Source organism: Meles meles, chromosome 16 (genome assembly GCF_922984935.1).
Source record: "Meles meles chromosome 16, mMelMel3.1 paternal haplotype, whole genome shotgun sequence".
NCBI classification, from domain to species: domain Eukaryota; kingdom Metazoa; phylum Chordata; class Mammalia; order Carnivora; family Mustelidae; genus Meles; species Meles meles.
Genome location: NC_060081.1, coordinates 24,509,839 through 24,536,819, shown reverse-complemented (window position 1 = coordinate 24,536,819; position 26,981 = coordinate 24,509,839). Strand labels below are relative to the sequence as shown.

Sequence of the window (26,981 nt, the reverse complement as noted above, 5' to 3'; positions counted from 1 at the left end):
TTGGAGGGGGGAAGGGGGAGAAGGGGAGAGAGCAAGGCCTTTGCGTCAGCCGGTCTCTGATAATTCGGAGTACAATGAGATTGAATCTTTATGCAGGACATCATAAACCAAGCTTATGTTGAATGAGTTCAGTGTTCACTAAGATTATCGGACATTTATCGTGCTCCAAATGCAGGCTTTTTGTGCAAAACATCTTCACGATTTTTATTCAGCACCGCTTACGCGTCAGTTTAGAGTTTGGTGGAACAAGGGTGTGTTTCCTTCACTCAGTGGTTTTGTTTCGTTTTAAAGCATACCTGACACCACATGTGTGCACAACATTCAAATATTTCAAGATGTCCACGTGACTATCTTTAGGATCATTAGTGCTAATTAAAGAAGTTACTACTTGTAGTGAGCTGCTTCAAAAACAAAGCTAATCCTCAGGCCGCCTAAGTCTGCCCTTTCTCCCCCTGCCCCCTGGAAGGCATGCCAGCAGTTAAAAATATTAAAAGTCTGAGGACAGAATCTATGTGCCCTTGAAAGTAAACCTGATCAGTAGGGGGCTTTGTTTTAATTCACGTATTTACACGGAGGAGATCTACCTTTAATGTATTTGAAAATACAGTGTTCGCCAACAGTGAGCATACTGAACTTTTCCCTCTGAATTATTGTATAATATTCAAGTAATCGCTTATGAAATGTGTAACATTTTTTCGAGGGGATTTACATATCAACTTTTCCTATTGGAATCAACAACAGTAGCATGAAATGTATCTACTCCATTTACTCTTACCCAGTGCTCCTACTTTCTTTTCCCCTTTAATTTTTATATATGGTAAAAATTTCATTGAAGAGAGATTTCAGATGACAGGACTGTAATTTTAAACCCAATAGAAGAGGTGTAAGCAATTTGAGCTTAGTTGAAGCATAATCTTAGGTTGTCAAGAAGAAACCCATTCTCCCTATGCTAATCAATCAGTGTATCAACCAACCAATCATCTCTTCAGCTTAGCATATATCCTAAGGTTTGATATATCTATTAACTGCCCATCATGCAGCTGGTCTCTGGATGATGAGATTCCCCCTATCTTGGCATTTGGCGGCAGACGACTGAGCTATCACAGCCTCAGATAAATACCAAGGTGGAGATTTCAATCCCGTTCCTAAGTGCAGAGACAATCCAGAAACGTTGAAAATATTCTTAGCAGAGAATACACAGAAAATTACATTTCTCGACACAGTGGTGTGTGTGAAAATTGTATATATTACATGATTTCCCCTCCCGAGACACAACAAAATAAAATAAAATTATTATGACTGGAATGCTGGTAATCAAAAGAATAGCTGGAATCTGATGCAAACTCTTAATTGTAAGAGAAAGCATGTGGAGATATTTGAGTAAGCGAGAATAATGACCATGGAGATAACAAATTTCCTGAAAGCAGACAGAAGACCAATTTTATAAAACAAAGCACGTAATCATTGTAATTCTGGAGAAAGGGGTCACCATTTCTGAAGAGTGTTCATTGCCTCCTGGCCTCAAGTCAGAGGTTCTGATATTAGGGGCCTGCAGCTGAATGGATGTATCTCTAGCCCCTTCCTCCAGCCGGTAATGTCGGGACATGATTTGGGGACAGTGAGTATTTCTACAAAACTATTCATTGAGAAATAGAAACCAAAAGCCTTAGATTTGCTTCCTAAGAGTCTGTGAAAGTGTTGAAGTTGGAACGAGGAAGATTCATTTCTTCAAACACTGATTTCCATCTGGAAGGTAAAAATCCTTCCACAAAATGCGAATTAAACTGATGACGTCTTTTCTACACTATTGCTCAAGTCTCTCATTCCCAAAAGAGAACCATGGTGAGGTGTTGGGGAACTGAGGTTCTAACTGAAGCTTGGCCCCTGACTAGCTAAGGCCAAGCAAGCCCCTTAATTCTCTGGGCCTTACTTTATAAATCGAGATTTCTCTGACACTCCCGTGAAAAATAATAAACAACTAGTCTCATGATGTGCAAACACTGTTATATATTATTCCAAAAGGTTCTCGTTTTCTGTGTTGATGATGACATGAACCTAGACCTCTACTGTAGTATTGGCTCAGCCAAAACCTCTTTGGTACTATTGAGCAACATAAACAAATGAAAAATATCGCAGCCTAAATACAATGGTCTGGGTTTGCAGTCCTTTTTTCAATCATTTGTTGCGGAGGGAGCCAAGGAGGAGGAATGATGGAGTTCACAGTAACATGAACTCTTTGCTGCTGGAGAGAGAAGGAAATCTGCTTTCCGTCCTGAGAAGTCCAGCATGAGTCCATAGAGACCGTGATGACTTCTCCACTCCCAGCAACTCAGCCCGTGAACTTTGATCTCGGCTTAAAAACACTCGTGTGTCCTGGTGTGAAAGGGACAGCAACAATATAACAGCTCTAGAATTTTGTATTTTTCTCAACAGAAAGATAATTGTGGTGTCAAGTTCAGAGCCAGAGTTCGTTTTAAATAATATATTTTCAAGGTCCTTCTCAAAGAGTTGTGATTCTCAGAGAATACACTTTGCTATATGGGTTAAGGTCACAAATTTTATCAAAGCCAAAAAAAAAAAAAAGGTCTAAAATAAAAAAAGGAGAAAGAAAAGAAAGGAGAACCATTTTCTCTATCTCAAGTCACTTAAAGGGCCCATTCTGGGACTCATTCCAGGCTACTATGATTAGAGACCTGCCTGTTTGTAGATATCCACAGATAAACCCCAGATATGAGCACTCGTGACACGTGCTCTGCTGAATGAGGCAAAGGGATTGATTTAGAGAGAGATGGCCACTTGAATGTGGATTCTTTGTTGCTGGCCTGGAACCTTGGAAGCATGCACCTTTCAGGCCCAGGACAGCCTTACTCCCCAGAGCACCTATCCTGTCTTCTGGTGATAATTGTCCTGCCGGCTCTGCAGATTGTGGATATAGATTAAGAAAGCAAGCGAAAGTGGATTGAGTGCAATTAGAAACTTATCCACACAAGAACTGACCTGTGATTGCATATACAGCTAGAATCAGGTCCGGAGGAGACACATTATAAAGCTCAGCATTCGATGTTGCAGAAGAAGAGAAATTCAGTTTCTATTGTTGTGATTTCCAGGTTTAGAACATTTGGCTACTGTGATATATGAATTCAGCCCACTTTCACATGCATTGTGTAAACAGGTCACAGAGAAGTCAGACAGGCAGTGAGCTCCCTTGCTCTCAAGGGGTTTATGTTCAAAGATAACAAAGACGCAGATCAAAATGATGGTGTCATACCTTGAAGGAGGTCTCAGCAAAATTTCTTTACCAGGGTGTGATTGATGTTGGTTCTTCTATTATGAATTCTTTTAAACAGAAAACAGAGGCTAAACCTGTAGTGTGGGTCGAAGGGAGAAGTCGGAGAGACAAGATGGGTAGAAGGGACACGGGAGGAACCAAGGGAGGGAAGAAAGGATGAAGCAAAGCAGGCAGCTCCACTGCGGCCATGGCTGTGCCCTGTCTAGTTCTGGTGGTCCTGGGTACATTTTAGGGAGGCGGTTCTTTCCACTTAGTATGTACTGGGGCTAGAGAGGGAGTGTTCACTCAATCACTGACCACTGTCTTAGTGTATGCCAGCACAACAAAATGCCATAGACTGGGTGGCCTTAATAACAGACATTTATTTTCTCGCAGTCTGGCAACCACCCACTGGAGCTATAGAGTATCTCGCCAGAGGCGTCTTTTCCTACTTGCTGTTGGAGAGATGACGATTAACCAGTATGTAGCCCATGAATCTTTGCAGGATTCTAGAAGCATTGTGCCCGGCCATTAAGCAGTGGAGCAGAGGAGGGAAGAAAGCATGCACAGAGAGTAGAGGGTGCACAGTGAATTCTTTATAAACACTCTGAATGGGTGAGAAATAATGACCTCTGACTTCTTTGTGGTTCTTAACTCATGCTGCCACAAGATCGGTTATAAGGTCCATGTCACACTGTGATATGAAAGTATTAATTGAATAGGGGCAATCAGAATTTCTATGTGAATAATGACTTAGAAATAATATTCTGCCCATTCAATAATGGAATGGGAAACCAGTGCTTTGCTGGGCTACACAGTTCCCTCGGCGGGGTCAGATTTTTTTTTTTTAATTGTGAGTTACATGCATTTTCTGTCCTCTTTTAATTCTTAAATCTGATATGAATTTCTTTAGAGTAACTTAAGAATAAGGAAGAAAATTAAGGGAAGGAAAAGATATGATAGGTGCTAGTATTATCCTTTGGGTTTAATTTTTGACTTCAGATAGTTACCTGCATCAGCTCTCCTCTTGGATAGGAACATTCCCATTATATGGTGAGTGCTGTGAAGTGTGTAAGCCTGACGATTCACAGGCCTGTACCCCTGGGGGGCAAATAATACATTATATGTTAATTTAAAAAGATTAATAAAAAAAATTTTTTTAAACCTGAACCTATGACTGTGGTTTAAGGTGAACCTACCTGTGTCAGTTTCTTAGTCTTGATAAATGTTAAGATGGTGACAATGAGAGGAACCAGGCAAAGGGTATCCAGCAACTCTCTGTACTATGTCTGCAACTTTTTACTCTTCCGTAATTCTAAAATTAGTCCAAAACTAAACATTTATTTTTAAAACCCAGGTATGTATGTTTTACAGTGAACATGTTTGAATAAGAAAGCCCTTAGCTTTCATTTTTAGGAGCATTTTCTCAGTGTTTCTGCAAGTGAATGTTCATTTAAATTTGACATCCTGAGACGCTGATGGCTAACCCTACATTTGTGTACACATCAAACAAGTCCCCAGCCAATCATTTAATGTTCACTTATCTGCTATCGAATCAAAAGAAGAGGAGGATTTAGAATTATCTGATTTTTTTGGAATGGCCCCAGCACTAAAATAAAATAAAATAAAATAAAATAAAATGAAACAAAATAAATCTCTTAGCATTTTCACTAACCAAATCATACTACATCTCATGATAAGTTATTTGGAGGTTTGTGTTTTATATAGGTTTGCCGTGATGGTATATTCGCAATCATGTAAGAGTTTCTAGTAGTTACTATATTAGAGGCTGTCCAAACAAAATTGCAAAACTTTTCTCCAAAGTGTGATAATTCTTGGCTACACTAGTAAACAGTTTGACATGTGTTTAAACATGATTCAGTTTTCTTAAAGCTATGTCTAATGAAGTGTGTGACTGTATAATGGAGGAGACAGTATTTGATTTTTAATTTTTATGTTCATTTCCTCTGTGTTCTCTGCCCATTTGAATTTTTTTTTTTTTTTGAGCGAAGAGGTAACAGAAAAGTGTGACTCTGTCTATATCACTGTGCTTACTGCATTGTTTCAGTGATGTTTTTGTACCCATCTTTCCTCCTGAAGAGCGAACTCCTTGAGAGTAAGAAAGGTGGCCTCAGTATCTCACCCAGTTCAGTCCACTCGAAGGATTCAGTAAATGTTTGTGTGAATGAATGAATGAATGAATGAAATCACTTTCAAATGAATTACTCCCGTTTCAAAGGGGACCAAGTAACCACCTCTTGATTTGCTCTCTTTCCTGCCCTTGTTTTAAGACGGCCTCACAGTTTGGGCTGCTTTTTATCATTGCTATCACTCAGCTATGTACACTCACCTTTCAGATTTGTAAAAAGTATTTAAAAGAAAGAGAAATTGTTCGTGTTTCAAAACCTATTATAATGCATTTTCAAATATGTCAGACACATCTTTGTTAAAATTAAACCAGGGATTGGTTTTGAGCGAATAGCCCTATATCCTTACAGATGCTGTGGATGGATGCATCTAAGCTGCTTATTATATTGATGGGTTTTGCTGCTCTGCAGCAAATGAAAACAGGCAGCTGCTTCCTCCATCAAAGCAAAAAGCAGCCTGAGTTTTTATTAACTGAGCGTTCATTTCTTCTATTGCCAAAATTCTTACACAAAACAAAAGAGCAGTTTTAGCACATTATTGCTTAACTAGACATGAACAACTGACAGCAAGTGATAAGCCTGTCTGCTTTTCACAACTGGTAATCATTTTTGGAATAGATGTTTTAATATAGTTGAATATAAATTTTGTAATTTACATCTACAATGGTACGTAAATTTATAGATCCAGTTTGTTGCAGGAGAATGAAGGCTATAATCACAAAAGCCTTTCCCAGTGTTGTTTAATTTTTAATGACTATTTGAAAACTAGGGGAGGAAAGTGAAATCAAATTCATTTCTTTAAAAAATACAAAAAGGTGTTAAAGACAATCATACGAGTTGGTTGGAGCCATTTGTGGATGGCCCTGACAGCGCGAGACCGCTGTGTTTACAGGCAGGACGTGCTTCGCACTCTATTTCTACATTAGTTGCAGTGAGCTGCCCAAGTTTGGACAGCGGCAGAAATTTCTGGAGAGCAGACTGTCATGTTTCCTTTGTATCAATGAATAAGGATGAGCAGGGAGCCGGGAAGGACAGACCCAGGCCATTTTGCCCAGCTGAGCTTCTCTGCCAACTCACATACATTTTTTTTTTTTTTAAGCCATCTGAATATCACACATTTACTTTCAGATAGGATGGCAGAGAGAGAGGGGGTTGTTTAAAGTGGGTTGAGACCACCTCTGCATGCTGAGATGTTGCCATATATACTGAGTCAATTTGCCTAATGGTGTTTTTCCTTTTGGAACTTACTAATGGCGAGTCCTGCTGTAAGAAGGGGTAGGCAGTCCTTCTTCCACCATCCCGTCACAGGCCTGAGGGGAGGAACATGGAGGGAAGGCAGTTTTGAAACACTGGAGTGCACCCCTTCCAAACAGCACTGCTAAATAATTAAGTTCTGCCTAACAAGACTAATACCAGGGCTGTTTAATAAATGTACTCTGCTTTGGCCCCTGTGTCATGTACCCCCGGAACACCATTTTCTCTCCTTCCCTAAATGTGCTGAGCACGCAGTTCACATGGAACACAAGGCTTTCTGCTTGTTTAGAATCCATTTCTCATGTTTACCTAGAAGTGAGATGAAGCTGGACTCCAAGGCAGAAAGCTACTTTAGAAATCAAGTTCACAGGGTGCCTGGCTGGCTCAGTCAGTAGAACATGCAATTCTTCATCTTGGGGTTGTAAGTTCGAGCCCCACGTTGGGTATTGAGGTCAAAAATAAAAAAAAATTCCAAAATAAAATCTTGGGGGGAAGAAAGGAATCAAGTTAATCTATCATAGGTGACTAAGGGGGAATTTCACTCTCCTTACATTGGTGTGCCATGTAACAAGGGTTACATGTGTCTGTGTGAGTGAAGGGACTCCTTGCCTAAGATAAAGAACAATGACAATTATGTCTAATATTTTCTTCCAGTTTATTTGGTACATTGCTCCTCCCTCATGACCAAGACACAACACAGTCCTATTTTAAAAGGGAAAAAGAGTGACCTCATCAAAATGATAGCCTGATCACCCCACTCTGAGGACACTGGGCACAGCAAGGAGAGTGTTATTGGGAGTAAAACTGGCAATGAAAATCTGCCTCTTTTTTTTCTTTCTTTTTCTTCTTCTTCTTTTTTTTAACTATGAGAATGATGTGCTGTGTTTCTGGGGGAACCCAGGCCACGTTTATCCTCTTGCTAGGAGCTCTCTGGGTGCAGCCTTGCCAGAAATAACTGTTGTCACTTTCTGATATCCTCTCTGACTAATGGGGTTTGAGCATTATCCGGCCGAGGCCCAGAGAGATCGCACAAGGAAATGTTCTTCTACCCGTGTTTTCAGACTTCGGGAAATTTCTTCTGCCCCAAAGGTAGTTTGCTACCCTGACAAGGAGGAAATATGAGCAAAACACAAGAAAAAGGAAAAAAGCAGCATTTATCTGAAAACCATGTCCATATCGAAGAAGAAAAATTGTACTTGAGGAGGTTGTCTGTTATTAATATGCTGGATTAGCTAAGTAAAAACACTATTGCCACTAGAATACACACATGTCGAGCAGTCTCTCTTCTGAAGCTGTAAGATGGAATTCACAAAGGCAGTGCTAATTCAATTAAAATAGACATGTTAGGAAGGCTTGACTTCTGAGACCATTTTGAATCCTATCTAAAATATTTCCTGGTAAGGGTTTAGATTTGATATTATCATATTATTTAGATTTGCTGTTATAGTACAAATAAAATATCTAAGGGAATCTAATTTCTTTACAATGTTGCAGGCTAGAGCCCACTGATAATTTCATAGCTTTAAAGCATTTGGTAATGCACAGATATAATGATCTATAGCCATTGGATTTAAGAATTGGAAGAACCCTCAGAAATCAATTCGACTCTTCCATTTTATTCTTGAAGCCAGAGCCCAAATATGATTTGTCCAAAATTAGTTATTGATTAGTTATTAGTTATTGATGGCCATAAGAACTAGACACTAGTTCTCAGGATTTCAGGACTAGCCACCAGGGTTGGAGCAATATAGGGTAGTGATTAAGAAACTGGGCCCTGGTGGGACACCTGGGTGGCTCAGTTGGTTAAATGTCTGCCTTTGACTCAGGTCCTGATCTTGGGGTCCTGGGATCAAGCCCCACATCAGGCCCGCTGCTCAGCGGGGAGCCTGCTTCTCCCTCTCCCTCTGCCTCTTCCCACTGCTCATTCTCTCTCTCACTCTCTCTCTCAAATAAATAAATATTTAAAAAAAAAAAAAGAAAGAAAGAAAGAAAGAAACTGGGCCCTGGCGGTTGAGCATGTGGACTTAAATTGTGGGCTGTACCACTTCAGCTCTGTGTGCCTCAGTAAATCTCATTGTGCCCCCTTCACCGGCCATAATAATAGTACCTCCCTTACAGGGCTGTTTTTAGGATTAAATGAGATCATCTGTATAAAGCAAACAGCCCAGCCTTTGCCAAGCAGTGAGTGTCCAATTAGCGATGCCATTAATAGTAGTAACAACTAGTACTGAGTACTTATTTGGTCTTCTAATTCATTTGATCCTCCCATCTACACTTACAACGTAGATAGTACCGTTACTTCCAGAGGAGATGGTGTAAGGGGAGCATAAGGGATTCACTCGGCTGCTAAAGCTAATAAGCCCCAGAGCTATCTTCCAGGTTGTCTTTGCTGTGGGAGGCGTGCAAGCTGACTGTGGCCGTGGTTGTAGTGCATCCTGTGTATTCCCTTCTCTTGGTGCTCTTGGTGCAGGATCTTCCTTGTCCCATCTTCATTTCTCACCGGTCCCTTGGCTGCTTTCCCAGAATCTGCTCTAAAACCGGCCATCTGACGGAAGGCTGGAACACACTCTCCATAGATGATCTCCCCGTCCGCACCACAGAGTCACGATGAAGCTGGGATGCCTTTCATCTTTCCCTTCCCTCAGGAGGTATCAGAAGTAAAATTTAAGTTTTTTTTTGTGTGTGTGTGTTTTGTTTTTTTTTTAAAGATTTTCATTTATTTATCTGACAGAGAGAGATCACAATTAGGCAGAGAGGCAAGTAGAGAGAGGGGGAAGCAGGCTCCCCGCTGAGCAGAGAGCCCGACGCGGGGCTCGATCCCAGGACCCTGAGATCATGACCTGAACCGAAGGCAGCGGCTTAACCTACTAAGCCACCCAGGTGCCCCAAAATTTAAGTTTTTAATCTCAATGCATTTTTATTTTTTTATTTTTTATTGTTAGCATATAATGTATTGTTAGCCGCAGGGGTGCGGGTCTGTGAATCGTCAGGCTTACACACTTCACAGCACTCACCATAGCACATACCCTCCCCAATGTCTATAACCCAATTCAATGCATTTTTAAAAATCAAATCACACCCAGAAATGGGCCCATCTTGTAGTCCTAGAGGAATTTATTATTGAAATACTTGGGTAATTTTTTGTGCCCGTTTCTCTTCCTTCCACGTGCTCACTGTGTGTCCTTCTTTTAGTTCATGTGGCTTCTCCAGGAATAGGAGAAGAAACAAAATTGCAAAGCAATTCATTTGGACCCTTGTTTTCATAATCTAGAGGATGGCAATATAAAACACAGGCTCAGGTTAGAGTCAGATTACCTGGGTTCGAATGGTAACTTCATGACAAAATATCTGTCTGATTTGGGGGAAGGTTTCTTCACCTCTCTGTGCCTTGATTTCCTCATCGACCTCATAGTGTCTAGACAGCAGTCAGCATTCAGTCCATGTTAGCACGCCAGCGGCGGGGGGGGGGGGGGGGGGGGGGGTGGGGGGGGGTGGGGCAAGCTTCTACCTGCTCTCTGTGCGGGGCGACGCCAACACCCTCTCACCCAGATGTGCTGGTGTTCTCTGTGATCTAGCTCCACAACCATAGGGAAGCCTGCCCTTAATAATTTATTGTGCAGAACAAGTCGTTAATGGGTCAGAGCAGGAGGACAAGTATAGAACAAGCTTTGTCCATTTTTATGGAATTCTTACTTATAATCAGTTTTCAAAGTTCCCACAGCTAGGGCGAGCTTTCCCAAAATTCAGTTTCGGTTTGATTTTGCAGGTTATCCATTAGGAATCATAATCTCCCTGAAACTATCATAAAAATACAGTCAAGATTGATAAAATTTCCTGGATAGATACACGTCAACATAATACCACTGACAAATAGGAGTTATAACCGTAGCTCACATTATAAGAATTTCGCTCCGTGCCAGGCACTGTTCTAAGTGCCTTACGTGCATTTTCTCATTTAATCCTCACAACCGTGCTGTGAGTGGGTACTTTTACTGCGAGCACCTAACAGCTGAGAGAACTGAGGCATTGTGCAACAGCGCTGGCTGAAGTGGCAACACCCCTCCCCCGGGCATCGTTATTATTGATTTCATTATTTTCTGCTTCTATTTATGTCTTCACTTTTAAAGATTTTGTTTATTTATTTATTTGAGGGAGACAGAGAGCGTTAGCAGGAGGAGGAGCAGAGGAGAAGGGAGAGGGATGGGGGAAAAAGAATCTTAAGCAGACTCTGTGCTGAGCCAAGCCCAACCTGGGGCTTGATCTCATGACCTTGAGATCATGACCTGAGCCAAAACCAAGAGTTGGAGACTTAACAACACCCACATTCCCCTAACGTCTTATTTTCTTCACAACATTAATCACTGTCTGGAATTTCCTTGTTTATTGTCTGTTGCCATTTTGAAGTTATTTGGGCAAGGGCTTTGTTTTAATCACTGCTCTATCCCCAGCTCCTAGAACAGGCCTGACTGCCAGTAAATGTAAGTTGAATGAAGGGATGAATGAGGCTTAGAAACTTTAAGGAGCTTGCCCAAGGTCACAACCTTCAGAGCCAATGTGCAAGCTGGACTCTAAGTCCGGAGCATGAGATCTGTTTTTTTATTGTAACCATTTATAGCTTGAAGGCCTCCTGGACATTATTAAACCCAAGCCTAGTATCTTCCCAGTGAGGCTCCTGAAGCCCAGAAAGGCTAAATTACTTACAAATGTCATACAGATTATTAGTGAACGAGCCAGAATCAGACCCCAATCCACTAGTGGGTGTTTTTGTACCAGGAATCCAGCCTCCTCACTTCATATAAGTTGAAGGAAAACCCTATATGCATTTGCTATACATCATCTACCTGCTTATTCATGACACAAACCTAAGTCATACTGGATACTTTCCTCTCTCTTACCATCCCCTTCTTCTAATTAACTAGTGAGTCTTGTCAGTGTACTTTCTAAGTATAGTTCATACCTTTTCACTTTTCACCTTTCCTCCTCTCTGCGAACCATCACCCAGACCACCATCAGCACTCACCTAGGTCATTGTAGAAGCCTCCAACCTCGTTTCTCCCCATGTCCTCTTGCCCCTCTTCAATCTGCTTTCTTTAGGGTAGTCAGACTTATCTTCTGAAATGTAAGTCTGATCATAACACTCTGCTGCTCAAAATTTATCACTTATATTAAGATGTGATTTGAAAATCTTAACAAGATTTTGAGCCTGTGGGATCTGGCCCCTGGCCACCCCTCCAGTCACCGCTGACACTGTTCTTTTCCTTTCTCATGTAATCTGCAGCTCCACTGACCCTATTTCCATTCCTAGAATATCAAACTGTTCTCCTCTTCAAAACTTTATCTCCTGGGGCTCCCCTAGGATGGATCCTCCCCTCCACCCATCCCCTTCTTCCTCCTAACTTGGCCCTTCGTTCTCTGGATCTCAGCTTGCATGCCATTTCTACAGGGAAGTGGACCCTCCCCTCCACCCATCCCCTTCTTCCTCCTAACTTGGCCCTTCATTCTCTGGGTCTCAGCTTGCATGCCATTTCTACAGGGAAGTGTTCTCTGATGGACTCCTCCCAACATCCCTTCCAGCCAAGTCAAGTCTCCTATGGTATGTTCTCAGAAGTACACTCTATTTTTCCTACATAGCCTTTATTACAATTATAATTAGGCACATCATTTGTATAATTGTTTATTTAATATCTCCTTCTCTTACTAGATGGGAGCTCCACTGACCATGCTGTCTCATTCCCTGCTGATCCATAGGGCCTGAAATATACTGCTGCCCCCAAAATATTTATGGAGTATTCTATAGTTCTCTTTTGGATTTCCACTCTGGGTTGAGACATTAATGCAAAGCAGAAATGTTTAAGGAAAAGGAGACAGAGGAAATGCAAGACAGTCCAAGAGGTTTAAGTACCCATTTCACATGAACTGCTCTTCCTTTTAGTAACACCTGCCAATGAATATCTTCTTCCAGAAGACTTAACAGCTTAGCTAAGGGTGTGGTGGCCTCCCCATTGGAGTCTCAGATTTGGGAGAGGCCTTACTTCTTACTCCTGCATGATGGACATGATCCTTTCTTTTGAGGAGGGTAAAGAAGACTGCTGCGTGGGTAGATATCAGTTGATCAGAGTAAAGCCATCTCTGTGCTTCAAGAGCTGGGTGTGTTGCCCCCAAGGGCCAAGTACAAGCTTTTAGAGTGAAAAGCAGGAGTCAGTAGTCTGCTGGTCTGATGCCGGCTGACAAAGTCTCAGGACTTTCCTCTAACATGAACTCCGGAGAAGCAAAAAGATCTCAAATGCAAGTGATCTAGGAGGAAGGACCCATACTCAGTTAGAGATTTAGGTCTCTTAATATCTACATAGTTAATTTTAGGGTGGTTCAGCCCTCAGGTTAATAATGGATGTATTAACTGTAAAATGGATTATTAACTGTAAAACTTGGCATTTAAAATAATTCTATACTAGCTGCTTAACAAACAACAAAAAAGTGACTGCATACAGAAAATGGATCACATTGACAACACCCCCCCCCCCCCATTAATGGCTACATAGGCAGCTAGCTTTTCTTATTTTCGTGTTGGCTGGCTATAGCTTTCTGAAGTTTGTTAGATCTAGCAGACCTGTTCTGACAGAGGCATCTGGAAGGAAGCAATCCTTTGTTTGAAAGAAAATGGAATGAAATCAAATGACCATGGAAACCCAAGTATAATATACTATTCTTTTTCTTCTTCCAAACAGAGGTCTTGTTTAGTTAATGCTTTATGGAAGCCCAGTGGATGAAGAAAGACTTTTCTCCTATGAGTTAAAGTAATTCAGTTTATATAGAAAGCACTAAAGCATAGGGAGTTATAGGCTTCCAAATAATTTTTAAGGAAGTATCCTAATTCATGACATGTGTTAGGAAACAAGTTATCTACAATAAGTCATTAATTAAAATGTCTTTTGGGGGACCAATACTTTAGCACCTCCAAATGCCATTTGGGCATTTTTCTTTGTTTCATCGAGTGATGTTAAGAATATAGTGGAAATACCTGTAATTAGTTGATAGAGCCCTATGATATTAACGGAGTATAAAAATCTTGAGCATAAGAAGATCTTCCCCACTAGTGTCATTGGATTGTATGTCCTTCTAAAATATATTCTTATCACTTTTCCAATGAGTTTCTCTTTGTTTCATGAAGTCCTTCTGGTCACTGTTCTTCTGGGATATATACGGAAACCCCACCAAGTTTAAAGTATTTAGGCAAAAGAATGTACTCTGTGAGAGATAAGAATAGTGACAATGTGTCTTGGGTTCTAGAATTAGCCCATAAACAGTTACATTCAAAAGACCATACATTTCTGGATTTCAGGTAAACTTGGAGGTTGAACAATGCATTAAAGTCACTTCCTTCCAGAAACCTCAGCTGTAAAAATGTTTTTAAAACCTAAGCCCACAAGGATGATAGAACGAGGGGACATACAACAACATAATTTTGGAAGCTGGGAAGCAAATGGATGGGAAGTCATTGACTTTGCAGATAGGAGAAAGCTGAAAACCAAACCAATTCATACTTCTGAAACTTTGAAAGGCTCAGAAGTTGGGGCATTTGTACAAGTAGGAGTTGAAGGGGGCTAAAACAAGGAAGATTGATTGAAAACTGTTTGTAAAGTAGTTACGTACCTATTCCAGACGACTGAGTAACTTCTCTCTCTGTACGCCCAGTGAAAGAAATTTGTTCTACGGAGAGGGTTAAACTGAAGGGTGTTAGACTGAGGGATACGAGGCACAGCTGAAATCAGAGAGCATACCAGAATCAAGCTAGAGAGACTGGGTGAGCACACACCAGAGCCCCCTCCACTCCACTCCATCCCCCAACACTCAGCCCTCTTCACTTCCAACCAGGTTTTTATCTTTCTATTATTATGTTTAAGCAAACAACAAAGAATTACCAGATATCTGAGGAAAGCTTTTAATGTGAAAGGTACCAAAATCAATTAACAGGAAAAAGCAACACGAAGAAAACAGACTATGTAGGAATAAGAAAACTTAAAAGAAACTGTAATTAATATTTTCAAATAATTTTTTAAAAGATTGATTCATGAAACAGGAAGAAGATGCTCTAAAAAAGAAATATTCAGAGGACTACCAGCAAAAATAGCATAAATGTAGGGCACCTAGGTGGCTCAGTCACTTAAGTGTCTGACTCTTGATTTTTGGTTCAGGGTCCTGGGATCAGGTCCCACACTGGGTTCTGCACTCAGGGGAAAGCCTGCTTGTGGATTCTCCCTCTCCCTCTCTCTCTGCCCCTCCTCCCACCCATTTGTGCACTCTCTCTCTCTCAAATAAATCTTTTAAAAAACAGCATAAATGAGAAGTACAATAAAGGGTTGGAAGATAAAGTTGAGGAAATTTCCAAGAAAGTGGAAAACAGTAAGAGATAGAAAGCAGGAAAGAAAATATAAGAAAATTAGAAGAAGGGTTCAAGAGATTCAACATCCAACTAATAGGAGTTCTAGATAAAGAGGACAGGAAGTAACCAATGGAAATTCCCAAGAAACTTTCCAAGATCTGAAGAGCATGGAGTGTCCAGATTGAGATTACCCACTGAATCATGGAAGTTCCCAAACATTCACCTGCACACACTTTTTTTCAAGAAGCTACTAGAGGATGTCTTGCACTAAAATGAGGAAGTAAACCAAGAAAGGAAGACAAACAGTAGAGGAAACAGAGATGCAATACAGGAGAAGGACAAAAGGGAGTCTGGAATGGTATGAAAATTGATTCTAGGGTATCAGCTGTGCACCACACACAGGGGGCACTCAGTCCAGGCTAAAGCAGGTGGGAAGGCACCACGAGAGAATTCCTCATGAAGTGGATAGAATACCTGATGTGAATGAATGTACTGAGAGGGCAAATTTGACAACTGGATTTTGAGATTGAATAAAAAAACCTTAGCAAAGGAGAAAAAAATAGATAATTATAAACTCCACGTGTGTGGAAATTATACATGAGAGAAATAGCAATCACAGTTTATTACATGACTCAGTATTATTTCCTGGTCATAATGAAATTGACAATGACTCTATATTACCAAAATTATAACATCTATAATTGGAAGATGGTGATGGTGTGTAGATAAGGAGCATAATGTGTGTGGTATGGGGCGAGGGGTATAGATGAAAGGGAAAGAAACTTATCTTCCATAGTGGGGGGGTAATAGATTCTACCTAAAACTGAAAAATCAAGAAGTGACAATACAAACATATGTGGAAATATGGAGGTAATTGCCAGATGCATCAATTAAAAGAATTGGAAGTAGCAGTTTCTGAGAAATGAGAAAGACTGAGTCAGAGGGGCTGGGTACTAATCTTAATCATAATCATTTGTCTTAATCATTTTTTGTCTTAGTCATTCTCACAGAACTCAGTGGCTCTTTTAACTCTGTTTAAGTTCTTTACAAATAAAAGCCTTTAAAAAAAAAGACTATTATAGTTCTACAAATATAAATGAGAAAACTTTTTAAAATAATGGCATTATTTTTTTTAATTTTTAATTTTTTATTAACATACAATGTATTATTAGCCCCAGGGGTACATGTCTGTGAATCGCCAGGTTTATACATTTCACAGCACTCACCATAGCACCTACCTTCCCCAATGTCTATTACCCCACCACCCTCTCCCTACTCCCCTCCCCTTGACAACCCTCAGTTTGTTTTGTGAGGTTAGGAGTCACTTATGGTTTCTCTCCCTCCTGATCCCATCTTGTTTCATTTTTTCCTTCCCTACCCTCCGCAACCCCCTACTTTGGTTCTCAACTTCCTCATATCAGGGAGATCATATGATAATTGTCTTTTTAATGGCATTATTAAGATGTAACTCACATACTACACAATTCACCCAGTGATTGTTAGTATATTCACAGAATTGTGCAACCATCACCACCATTTTAGTGTATTTCATTGTCTCTAAAAGGTCACTCCACGTTTGCTCTCAACCATCGCAGCCCTAGACAATCACCACTGTGTATTCTGTCTCTATGAATTGTTTATTCTGAGCATTTCATAGAAATGGAAACATGCCACATGTGGTTCTTTGTGTTGGGCTTCCTTCACTCAGCATAATGCTTTCATGTTCCATCTAGGTTGTAGCATGAATCAGTACTTTATTTCTTTTTATTGCCATATACTAGTCCATTGCATGGCCCTACCACATTTGATCTGCTCATTAGTTGTTGGATGTTGGGGTTGTTTCTGCTTTTTGGCTATTATGAATAATGCCGCTATGAACATTCATTGACAACTTTTTGTGTGGCCATGTTTTCTTTTCTCTTGTGTACATTCCTAGGAGTGGAATTATTGGGCCAGATTTAATTCTACATTAAAATTTTTGGTGAACTGCCAGACTGTTTTCCAAAGCAACTGCACCATTTTCAATATTTACTCCTCATCCTTGCCAGTGGTTGCTATTGTCTGACTTTTTGGTTATAGCCATCCTAGGTGTGAAATGGTATTTCATTATGGTGTTGGTTTGCACTGAGATAACTTTGGAAAACATAATAGATTGGCAAAAATAAAATAGGTTGCCAAAACCTCATCTTGACAAGACTTTGAGGAAATAAACACTCTTATTTGGAGGTATAGTTTGGTACAAATGTTTTGGAGGATAGTCTGATATATCACAGTGTGATAGATACTTAACCTTTGACCAGATTTCCCTTCTGAGTATTTGACCTATAGAGAAAAAAATCCTATTTTGGGGGGAAAATGTGTCTTCATGGTACCACTGTTTATAATCTCATAGTACCAAAACCTCAAAATAACTTGAACGTCTCTCAAGAAGAAATTGGTTAAATAAATTATGATGCAAACATCAAATCAGGCAGTCATTAAAAATAATGACGCAAGGGGGAGCCTGGGTGGCTCAGTCAGCTAAGCATCCAACTCTTGATCTCAGCTCAGGTCTTGATCTCATGGTCATGAGTTTGAGCTGGGGCATGGAGCCCACTTTAAAAAAAAAAAAATGATGCAGGTACATTTTTACTGTCATGGGAAGTTACTCATGACATATTGAGTGGGGCAGAGTCATATTGACAAATACCTGCACGATAAGATCCCATTTGTATAAAGTATCTTTGTGCTTCAGAGAGCTTTTTTAAGAATGATGTCCAAAATGCTACTAGAGGTTATACACTAGTGGTGTAATTTAAGGTGATTTTATTAACTTTGTTCTACATATTTTTGTATTTAATTTAGTTAAAAATCAACCTCTATAATTTTTTGAGAAAATTATAAAACTCTCTTAAAAGACTATGCATTTAAAAGTCACATTTTTGTACTTAATCAAAGCTTGAGTTTTAGTTAAATAGCCTTCCCCTATCATTATTTTTTTAAACCTCAAAACCATCTACTAAAGGCATAAAGAAATTCATTATGCTGATGATTATATATACTTGGTGTGGAACACTGTCTTGGGCTCTTCCTTCAGAGAATTTTATTATATACTTTATTCTTTATAGCGTTCTTTTGGTGTGGAGGTATACGGGGCATTAGGACTTCAGGGTTGTAGCAAAGTCATGCATGGGAACAGGACAAAAAGGTTCTCCATCTGCTCTGGTTTTTGGGATAATTGTCAGGGTCCACATAGTCTCTCTTCTACCCATTTATCCCCTCCAGGAGAATAATATTAACAACTAATTTTTCTTTGAGTTCATTATGAGTTAGGAACTGTTCTAAAGACATTTCATGTATTTTACTTATTTAATGCTCACAACCATTCTATGAAGTTGATACTACAATTACATTACTTTACAGATGAGGAACCTGAGGCACAGAGAGGTTAGGTAAACTATCCAAGGTCACTCAGCCAGGGAATGCAGCCCAACAAGCTGGGACTGGAGCCCAAAGAGTCTGGTTCCAAAGCTCCTATGATCTTAATTGCTATGCCCCACTGCCTTTCTGACTTTCTTCCTAAATATGACTCCAAACACTTCTTGCTGGTTTACTCTGTTCTCTCCCAAACTGTCATTCCTACCAGAAATACCATGGAGGCTGAGCTAGTTTACATTTGGGCAGACTTCCCTGCTCCAAATGCTTCTCTGGGGTCAGTGTCTTTGCTGTTCATCTACCCACTGATTCCCTTAGGATTTTACTTATCATTTCTTTGACATCCTCTTCTCTGAAATGTTTAAATGTTTGGATTTCTCACTCTTTGAAGCTGGAGATGCGTCTAGGAGGAAAAAAAAAGTCACATTAGGTGTTTCAACGTTGCATCTAGACCCACGAGAACAGAGTTTAGTGCGAAGGGGGAGGACATTCATTGCTCTTTCCCAGGACAGCGGGGACTTTTCAACCCCAAGTGGAGCAGGGTGCTAGTGTCCTGCCTGACCTTTGAGTCTGAACCCTTGGCGAAAACCCAGTTTTTATGAGGCTGTGGTTTATTCCGATCATAGGAGTGATACATATTTGTTGAAAAGATCTTTGGAAAATACAAAAAGTGTAAAGAAAAACATCAAAAGTACTTATAGCCCTGTGACCCTGTGATAACCGCTAGAGACTATCATTTCCAAGCATGTTTGTCTTTTTATTTAAGGCATTCATATACATTCATGAAGACTGAGTCCTCAAAGGAAATGATTTGTAAGTGATGATTTTAGAAAATGCCCATCTATGGAGTTTACTGCGGAGGTTGATGGTTACATTTATTTATTTATTTAAATATTTTATTTATTTATTTGACAGGCAGAGATCACAAGTAGGCAGAGAGGCATTCGGGGAAGGGTTGGGGAAGCAGGCTCCCTGCTGAGCAGAGAGCCTGATGCGGGCTTGATCCCAGGACCCTGGGATCATGACCTGAGCCAAAGGCAGAGGCTTAAACCACTGAGCCACCCAGGCGCCCTGATGGTTAAATTTAAAGATGTAGCAAAGTTAGTGAAACTTAAATTTCTTAATTTTAACCTCCAGTTTGCTATTTCTAACTGAAAAAAGGAAATAATTGTGCATATTTGAAAACATTAGGACAGAGTCAAAGAGAGAGCTTTAATGACCTTGGTAGTTTTCTTTGCTCCTTACAAGTGTTTTTTCCATTTATTTTTGCCTCACATGAGCTGCATGTGCATCAGGTCTTCAACTGGTGTTTATGAATTGGCTGAAAGGAAGGTTCACATATGCAAGACCAGCTACCTGAAATACCATTAAAATGGAATTTTTCGTATCTGTCATTTTGGTTGTTGTTTTTGCTGTCTTGTTGTAATAGAAATTTAGTAAAATTTCTTTGGGATATTTTACTGTTTTTCTGGGAAAGAAGCTATCATCGACAACAAAAACTCATTTGATATGACAATATTACAAGTAATAATTATGTTAAGTTTGATTTGAGTTGAAACAGCTTGTACTGAACATTATTTTAAAAAGCCATTTCTTAAGAGAATGATTATAGAGAATGATTATAGAACAGACTCCTATAATCAAAAAGTGTTTCCTCTTGTGTTTTCCAGGCATCTGGCCCTCTGAAGAGGTTTTGGCTTACTATTGCCTCAAGCACAGAAATGTATTCAGGTACAAAGCTGTCCTTAAAAAAAAATACTTCTAAGTGATTATGAGTATTATATCTGCATATTAAAGATTGCCATGATTACATTCTTCAAATTAAGTTATTAAAACATATGTAAGAAAGAAAAGAAAAGAAAGAAAGCAAGAAAAAAAGAAGAAGGAAGAAAGGAAGGGAGGGAGGGGGGAACATAGGGAGGAAGAAAGGAAAGAAGAAAGGAAGGAAGGGAGGAAGGGAGAAGGAATAAAAGAAGGGAAAAAGTTCATGGTGAAAACATGTTGCTTCTGAAAAGAAATCTGAATTGCCTTTGGGTACTAATACTGCACAAAAAGCACAGCAAGCTTTTTGCTATATGTCAAAGGCTTTTGATTTCCACTCAAGGCATTTTATTTCACTTTGATTTTGGGGAAACAAAAGTGAAGCTCCAATCAATCCTTACTGATTGTGAAGGTCAAAAAAAGAAGAAAAAAAAAAAGAAAAACAAAACCAGAAAACCCCCAAACTACAATAAAGACATTCTTTAAACTTATGCTAGGGAAATCACTACAGAATATTTGATAAATAAATACCCCCCAGCTATTATTTAAAGATACCATCCCACCCCTGGTTTTAAAGGTATTTTATAGACCTAACAATATGTATTTGTAAAATATAAATTACTGTTACAGATTCATGCTATGGAAATAAAGGTTTTCAACTGTCAGTGTGCAATTATAGATCAAACCCATGGATGAGATTTAGGAAACAGAAAAAAAAAAAAAACCTCCTTTTATTTAAAAATTCTAAAGATGTTTGGTAGATCCAGAAAATATAGGTTTTTCATTTTTAATTCTCATTTTATAAAAGTCACCCGACATATGCTTCCTGAATAGCCCATTATGATTCCAGACAAGTCATTAGTGATCATGGTGTGTGTTTTAACAATATGTACTTACAAGATTGGGTCAATAATATGTATTTTTTGAAGCTCCGTGGGTCCATATTTACCAACCAGCCTATAATTGCTTTGCACAACTAAATACTCATTAAGTGTGTTTCGGAATATGAATGTCCTTGCTTGGCTTCTCTTCCTCTTTCCTCTCTTTGCCCCCCGCCCCTTTCAATTCTCTCCTTCTCTCTTTTTCTTTTCTCCTGTCGAGGTAATAAACTTCCCAACCTGGGAAGAAGGAGCAATCTTTTAAGGTTGAAGCGTATAAAATGAGCACAGGGCAGTATTGACTTCGGGCCACAGAGCTGCTCTGGGAGTCTGGCATTTGCTCTTCTCCCTGTGCTTAAGCTTCGCTGGAGCTCCAGTCATCAAGCAGGGGTCTAGGGTAAGAATGTCACACGTTGAGGGCTGATATTTAGGCACAAAGGGGAAGGTGAGTACAGAGTGGCCCCCTAGACTGTCAGCTTTAACTCTGAGCCGCTTTACTTTTGAGCGGTAAAGTCAGAGCCCCGTCATTGCTTTAGCCTCGGTTTGCTGGCTTAGCCATATTATGTCCCTGCATTGTTTATTCACTGTGTTGTGTTGGGGTCAGTTGTGATTTAAGTGTTAATTGCTAAATGCTCTTTGTGTAATTGTTCTTTATGGGGGCGGTTCAGCTTTCCAAAATGTTTCAGTTTGGTTTTGAATTTTTTTTCAAAAATTTCAAGATTGCATTTATATGCGTGTGTGTGTGTGTTGTGTGTATTTGACTAAAATATAGGTATATACACACTCCTATATGTTCTTCATTTACTTGTCTGTTTTTGAAGGAATGAATGTGGATTAACAGTGTTACCCTTTCCTAACAATTATCTTTCGCTACTCTAGCTAGTTTAGTTCTAAAAGACAGCGCCATTGACAAGGGAAAAAAAGGGAACCTTCTCAGATTTTTCAGCTCAGCGGTGGTAATGTTGCAGTGAACACTAATGAGGGAACCCCCACTGATTTGCCTGCTTTGTGACTTTTCTATTTCATAATTATTTTTAAAACGCAAAGCAACATGAGGTAGCCTAGTCATGTCTCTACAACTTCCTGGTAGCGCCGTTCTTACCGCAGATGGCAGTTTGTTCTTGTAACATATATATCTCTCTGACCATTTTCATCTAATTTGTATGGGTTCTACCATTTCTTTTCTCTCTTTCAGGGACCTTGCTGTGTGTGAGCTAGGGGGTGGCATGACATGCTTGGCTGGGCTCATGGTAGGTCTTTTCTCAATTCCAATCCCATTCAGAGGGAGGAACAAAAGGAAAAATGTTCCAGGGCCTCCAACTGCTGGGTCAGAGAACCGTCAACAGCATCAGCTGCGGTCAAGCTGCCGGGTCTTGAGAGACCTTCTAGATTGACTTACTTTCGGATCATATTGATTTTATGGTTGCCTCCATGAGCAGAAACATTTTACCTCAGTGTAGTCAATATCGCTTGTTGTGACATTCCAGGCCTCGCGCGGTCTTTCTTTGCCATAGCGAAAGCATTTTTTTTTTTTTTTTTTCAGATTATAGTCCCATTTGCTAAGATACAGGAATAGCCCGGCGAATCACAGTTGGAGCACCATGATATAGCTGCTAATGTTTTGCCTGCATTATTACACCAACAAACATGATCCAGAGCGCTCAGTAATTAGATTCTTTTGAATTAGATTGGCCATTCAGGAACGTCGTTCCCCATTCTCTGGGTTCTGAGTCATGTATTCAGGAGATATTATGTAGCAGCACAGTGCATTAGACAAGTTTTTATGTCTCTACAAATAAAAGCATATTGTTACACTGATTGGCATTTGACAAACCTGTCGCTCTTACACAATGTGTCGAGGTTACAGCCCAATGTGCGAGCATGTCAAAGCTCACAAAAAAATTACCCTCACAAAGCCATCTGCCTGCAATGCAAAGTTATATGAAGGGCATCAGGCAGTCAGACAGAAGCAAGCTGAAAGGCAGAGTGACAGCCTTGTATGATGGCTCTACCAGATAAACAGAAGCCCACAAATGAAAGCCTCTCAGAATACCATCATCCGCTGTCACAATGCAATTACCGAACAGAATGATAGCAAGATAGAGGCTCCCGCAAATGGAATGATAAAAGTATTGACTGATTTGATTGAATGATTAAAATAATGCAGACATAAAATGAAAAAAGATTGAAGATTGTTACAGAGAAATAGGTGAGGAAGCATGATACTGAAGGCTTGTCACTCCTGTCTTCACTTCCACACAGACAAGCATATTTGCTCATTGTTTGCTGTGCTCCTTTTTTTTTTTCAGGTTGCTATTTCTGCAGATGTCAAAGAAGTTCTGTTAACTGATGGGAATGAAAAGGCCATCAGAAGTATCCTTATTCAGATAGAAAACGGGTTTGTTGTGCTCATTCCTTTTTCCCGGCTGAGTAACAATTGATATAAAGAAAGACAGCATGGGGTATTAAAAAAGAATCCCCCCCACACACGTGATAAGTAATTAAGAAAAAGTAGGAATATATGGACTTCATTTGGCGACAACTGTTTTTTCTTTTAGTTCGATAGATTTTTTTTTTTTTTTTTTTTTACGGTCACTTCTTGTGAAAGGAGCCCACGATTTGTGGACCACTCAAGGCAAAGAGAACAGTTGTTTCAGAATAATTTTCAGGCATTCCTGTCCTTTTATTGTCACTAAAATTTCCCAGTATGAAGTACATGATTGAATACTTATTATATCCACTATTGCTTGCAAAAACTAACTTCTGGCTTCATGTTCATTATGGGTTTGATCTTTCATGGGTTTGATCTTGTGCGTCTGTGCTAGGTAGGATGGGACCTACTCTAATTGTCAAGAGGTTACCTATAGCTCCCCACTGGAAACTGCTATCAGCTTTTCATTATTTCCTTTTATTTAGGATTATAAAAGCGATCTTTTTTTTTTTTTCTGCTATGCTGTTACGGTTCCAAGCCCATTATATTAGATTATGCTTTACTAATATGTACACAGAGTTCCTGAAAATTGAACTGTACTTTAACTAAGAAAGCAAGCATAATTTGTGGCTACTTTAGCAATTGAGCTGATTTGTTCAGGCGCAGTTAACAGCCGTTAGAAATTGAGAGGAGAAGTGGAAGATATATTTGCTTTGGGGTTTTGGTATGCCTTACATTTACATTATGAAGGAGGCAATCTGCTTATTTGCATCTTAGACCCCGAAAATGCCAAAGCAGTTTTCGATTTTTGCAGCTTCTTACAGAAAGCCCCTTTTTGATTTTCTTTTTGTTCCATGATCGTTTAAAAATAAAATTTGCAGCAGCTCGATCAGGCTGCTCAAATAGGAGAAAGGAGGTACGAGAAGCACAGTAGCTAATATTGTTCCGCAGCACTGGTGTGCTCTGCAGAGCCCCACCCAGCTAATTGCCTGACAGACTTTAAAAAAAAAAAAAAAAAAAAAATTCAGGAAGGAAAAACAGCCAATCACAATCCTGGCCTTTCACACAAGGGAAAGAGATCACAAAAGGTGCTTCCTTTTTTAAGATGCAGGATTTTAATCATGATCTTCAGACTGTCGCAAGTTTCTCAAAATATTCCCGGAGATGAGCCGATGTTGTTTCATTCACTCTGCTTTATTCTGAGTTATGCCTCGCACTGTATCATTTCACTGTGTTCCTCCTCCGCATGTCAGGGAGCACAGAGAGCGAGAGGAAGGCAGGTATGCTGGCTCAGCCCCAGTGGATGGTTTTTTTGTGGGGGGGGGGGCAAAAGAGGGAAAGAGGATTATTGGAGAGGAGAGGGTCATTAGAGCCACAGAAACTTTCAGATTGGGCCCGGCAACCTGAGGTTTTTCTCAAGTCAGCAGGTGTCTCATTTAATAGCATCAGAAACAAATTAGAACTTTTATCAAACTATAGGAACATCTGTAGTCAGTATGTAAATTTAATTGTACTCAAATTATTTTTGAGCTAAAGTACAGTGCTTCCAGAGAAGGGAAGCAATGCTAATGTCATTAATTAGCACACCTTTGCTTTGAACAGCAAAGATGCCATGCCAGCTCTTGAAATCAGAGAGGAAATCTCGGATTCTGTATTCACTCTGCTGGCCTTTCAAAGAAATGATTGGTACAGCCCCCTCCCAAGAAAATGGATTTTTAACATTTGGTCCTCAGAAGCTCAGCCCTGAGAGTGCTTTATTGTGCTGGGTTTTACAATGGGTTTAATATAGCGGGGTGCCAAAGGGCAGGAGGGGAAGAACTTTACAATGTAGATAAAGTAGGTCCTTTCAGGATGCAGACCAAAACCGGTAGTGTGTTTTATTTCATCTCTTAGGACTTCCCTGATGGAGTTCAGTTTTTATCATGCAGTTGTTCCATGTTTGTGGGCTTTTTTCTTTTGTAAATAGATCTAATTTTTTTTTAATTAAGAGAAAAAAAGCATGCCTAACACCTTAAAAATTGGCAATGTGTTTTTCCTGCTTTTAATACTAATGTTATTCTTGATTTGCTAACAGAGCTTACAGTTGGCATTCATTGTAAGCTGTTGTGCTAAGTAAGGTTAATATGAATGAAATTCTTTTTTCTATTTGTGTGCCCACTTTCTGTAAGAATAACTAATTCGCTGACTCACATACTGTTGATGCATATAGATTGAAACAAATTCATTTAAAAATTACTGTTTACATCTTTCCTTTAAAATTTTAGGAAGCCTAAATTATATAGCAGTTGTAGGATATTATCCAAAAATTACTTTCTAAAAAGTAAAAGGGGATGTCAACAAAAAAATAAGGGGGAGAACCATTGCCAGAAACCAGAAAATCTCTAAGCAAAGCTGCTAATTATTCTTAATGGGCAAGATGAGCACATTAAGAAACAAATGAATACATCAGTGAAATGTAATTGAAAATCGACCTGGCAGTCCCACATCACATCTGAGTATTGGCCTGTGTATTATTCTCTTCATTTTAAAAATTATTTTCGTTGTTCTTCGCATCCGAATTTAATGAATCCAACTGAACCTTCACTTCCTAGTCTCTTAAGCTTCTAAGGTTCTGATTTTTACCTTTTAAAAAAGTAGCATTTTTTTGATCTTTCCTTTTTATCTTCAATTATTTCTGTTTTTTAAATATGTAAGGTAATGAATGGATGAGTTCTGAATCTTCATATCATAGAAGCCTATCAACCAGTTGTGAGGGGATTTGTAATCTTCCCGCAGACGGATCAGATGGTTTGGCTGTGTCTTCCAGGGCTCTCTCCCTTGACCCTGGAAAGCTAGATGTTGATTTGAGATCTGTTAAACAGAGATACCTGAAAAGAGATTAAGACTTGAGGTGGCAGTAAATGATGTAAGTCCTAAATATTTTCTCAGACTTGTGGGTGCGTGTCCCTGAAGTTTTCCTTGGTCCTTAAACTGTACTGCTGGGTCTAATCCAGAACCCCCCCCACCCAAGAGCTGCCTCTCTTTACAGATGCCATTTATCTGTACCCACAGAGAACAAAGGATAAATTAGAAATGGCATCATTTGGTTCATCAGTTCTCAACTTCACCTAAGATAGTTTGGAACATGTTCCCTTTTCTTTGGCACAGCCCTTTTGGTGTAATAAAGGAAGAAATCTCCAAGTGCCTACAGATGATAATAACTCACTAAAGTTCGTGGCTGGTGATGGCAATGACCTAAGAACAGAGGGGAGAAACGGTATACTGACTTATTATTGATGCCAAGCCTCTTCCCAATTATAATGGATAAAAGTACAATACCTAGAGGTGAGCAGCCCTCTCTGGTTCACTCACTAATTCTCCCCACACAAGCACCCTGCCTTGACCCATCCTTGGGAAGCATCAAGCATGTTATCTGCAGAAGGTAGCAGTGCTTGGTGACCCATCTCTT

At 39.7% G+C, this 26,981-nt stretch overlaps 1 protein-coding gene across 4 annotated transcripts in view; it reads left to right on the top strand.

The window, feature by feature from the left end:
- CAMKMT (calmodulin-lysine N-methyltransferase) overlaps nt 1-26,981 on the top strand; it is a 404,310-nt gene that overhangs the window by 323,635 nt on the left and 53,694 nt on the right. For 3 of the 4 annotated variants that reach the window (XM_045980674.1, XM_045980675.1, XM_045980673.1), the window contains exons 4-6: nt 20,134-20,194; nt 22,298-22,352; nt 23,412-23,475. In XM_045980674.1, coding sequence (XP_045836630.1) covers nt 20,134-20,194; nt 22,298-22,352; nt 23,412-23,475 — 180 coding nt within the window. The remainder of the gene's footprint in view (nt 1-20,133; nt 20,195-22,297; nt 22,353-23,411; nt 23,476-26,981) is intronic. The other variant, XM_045980676.1, reaches the window with a different exon arrangement.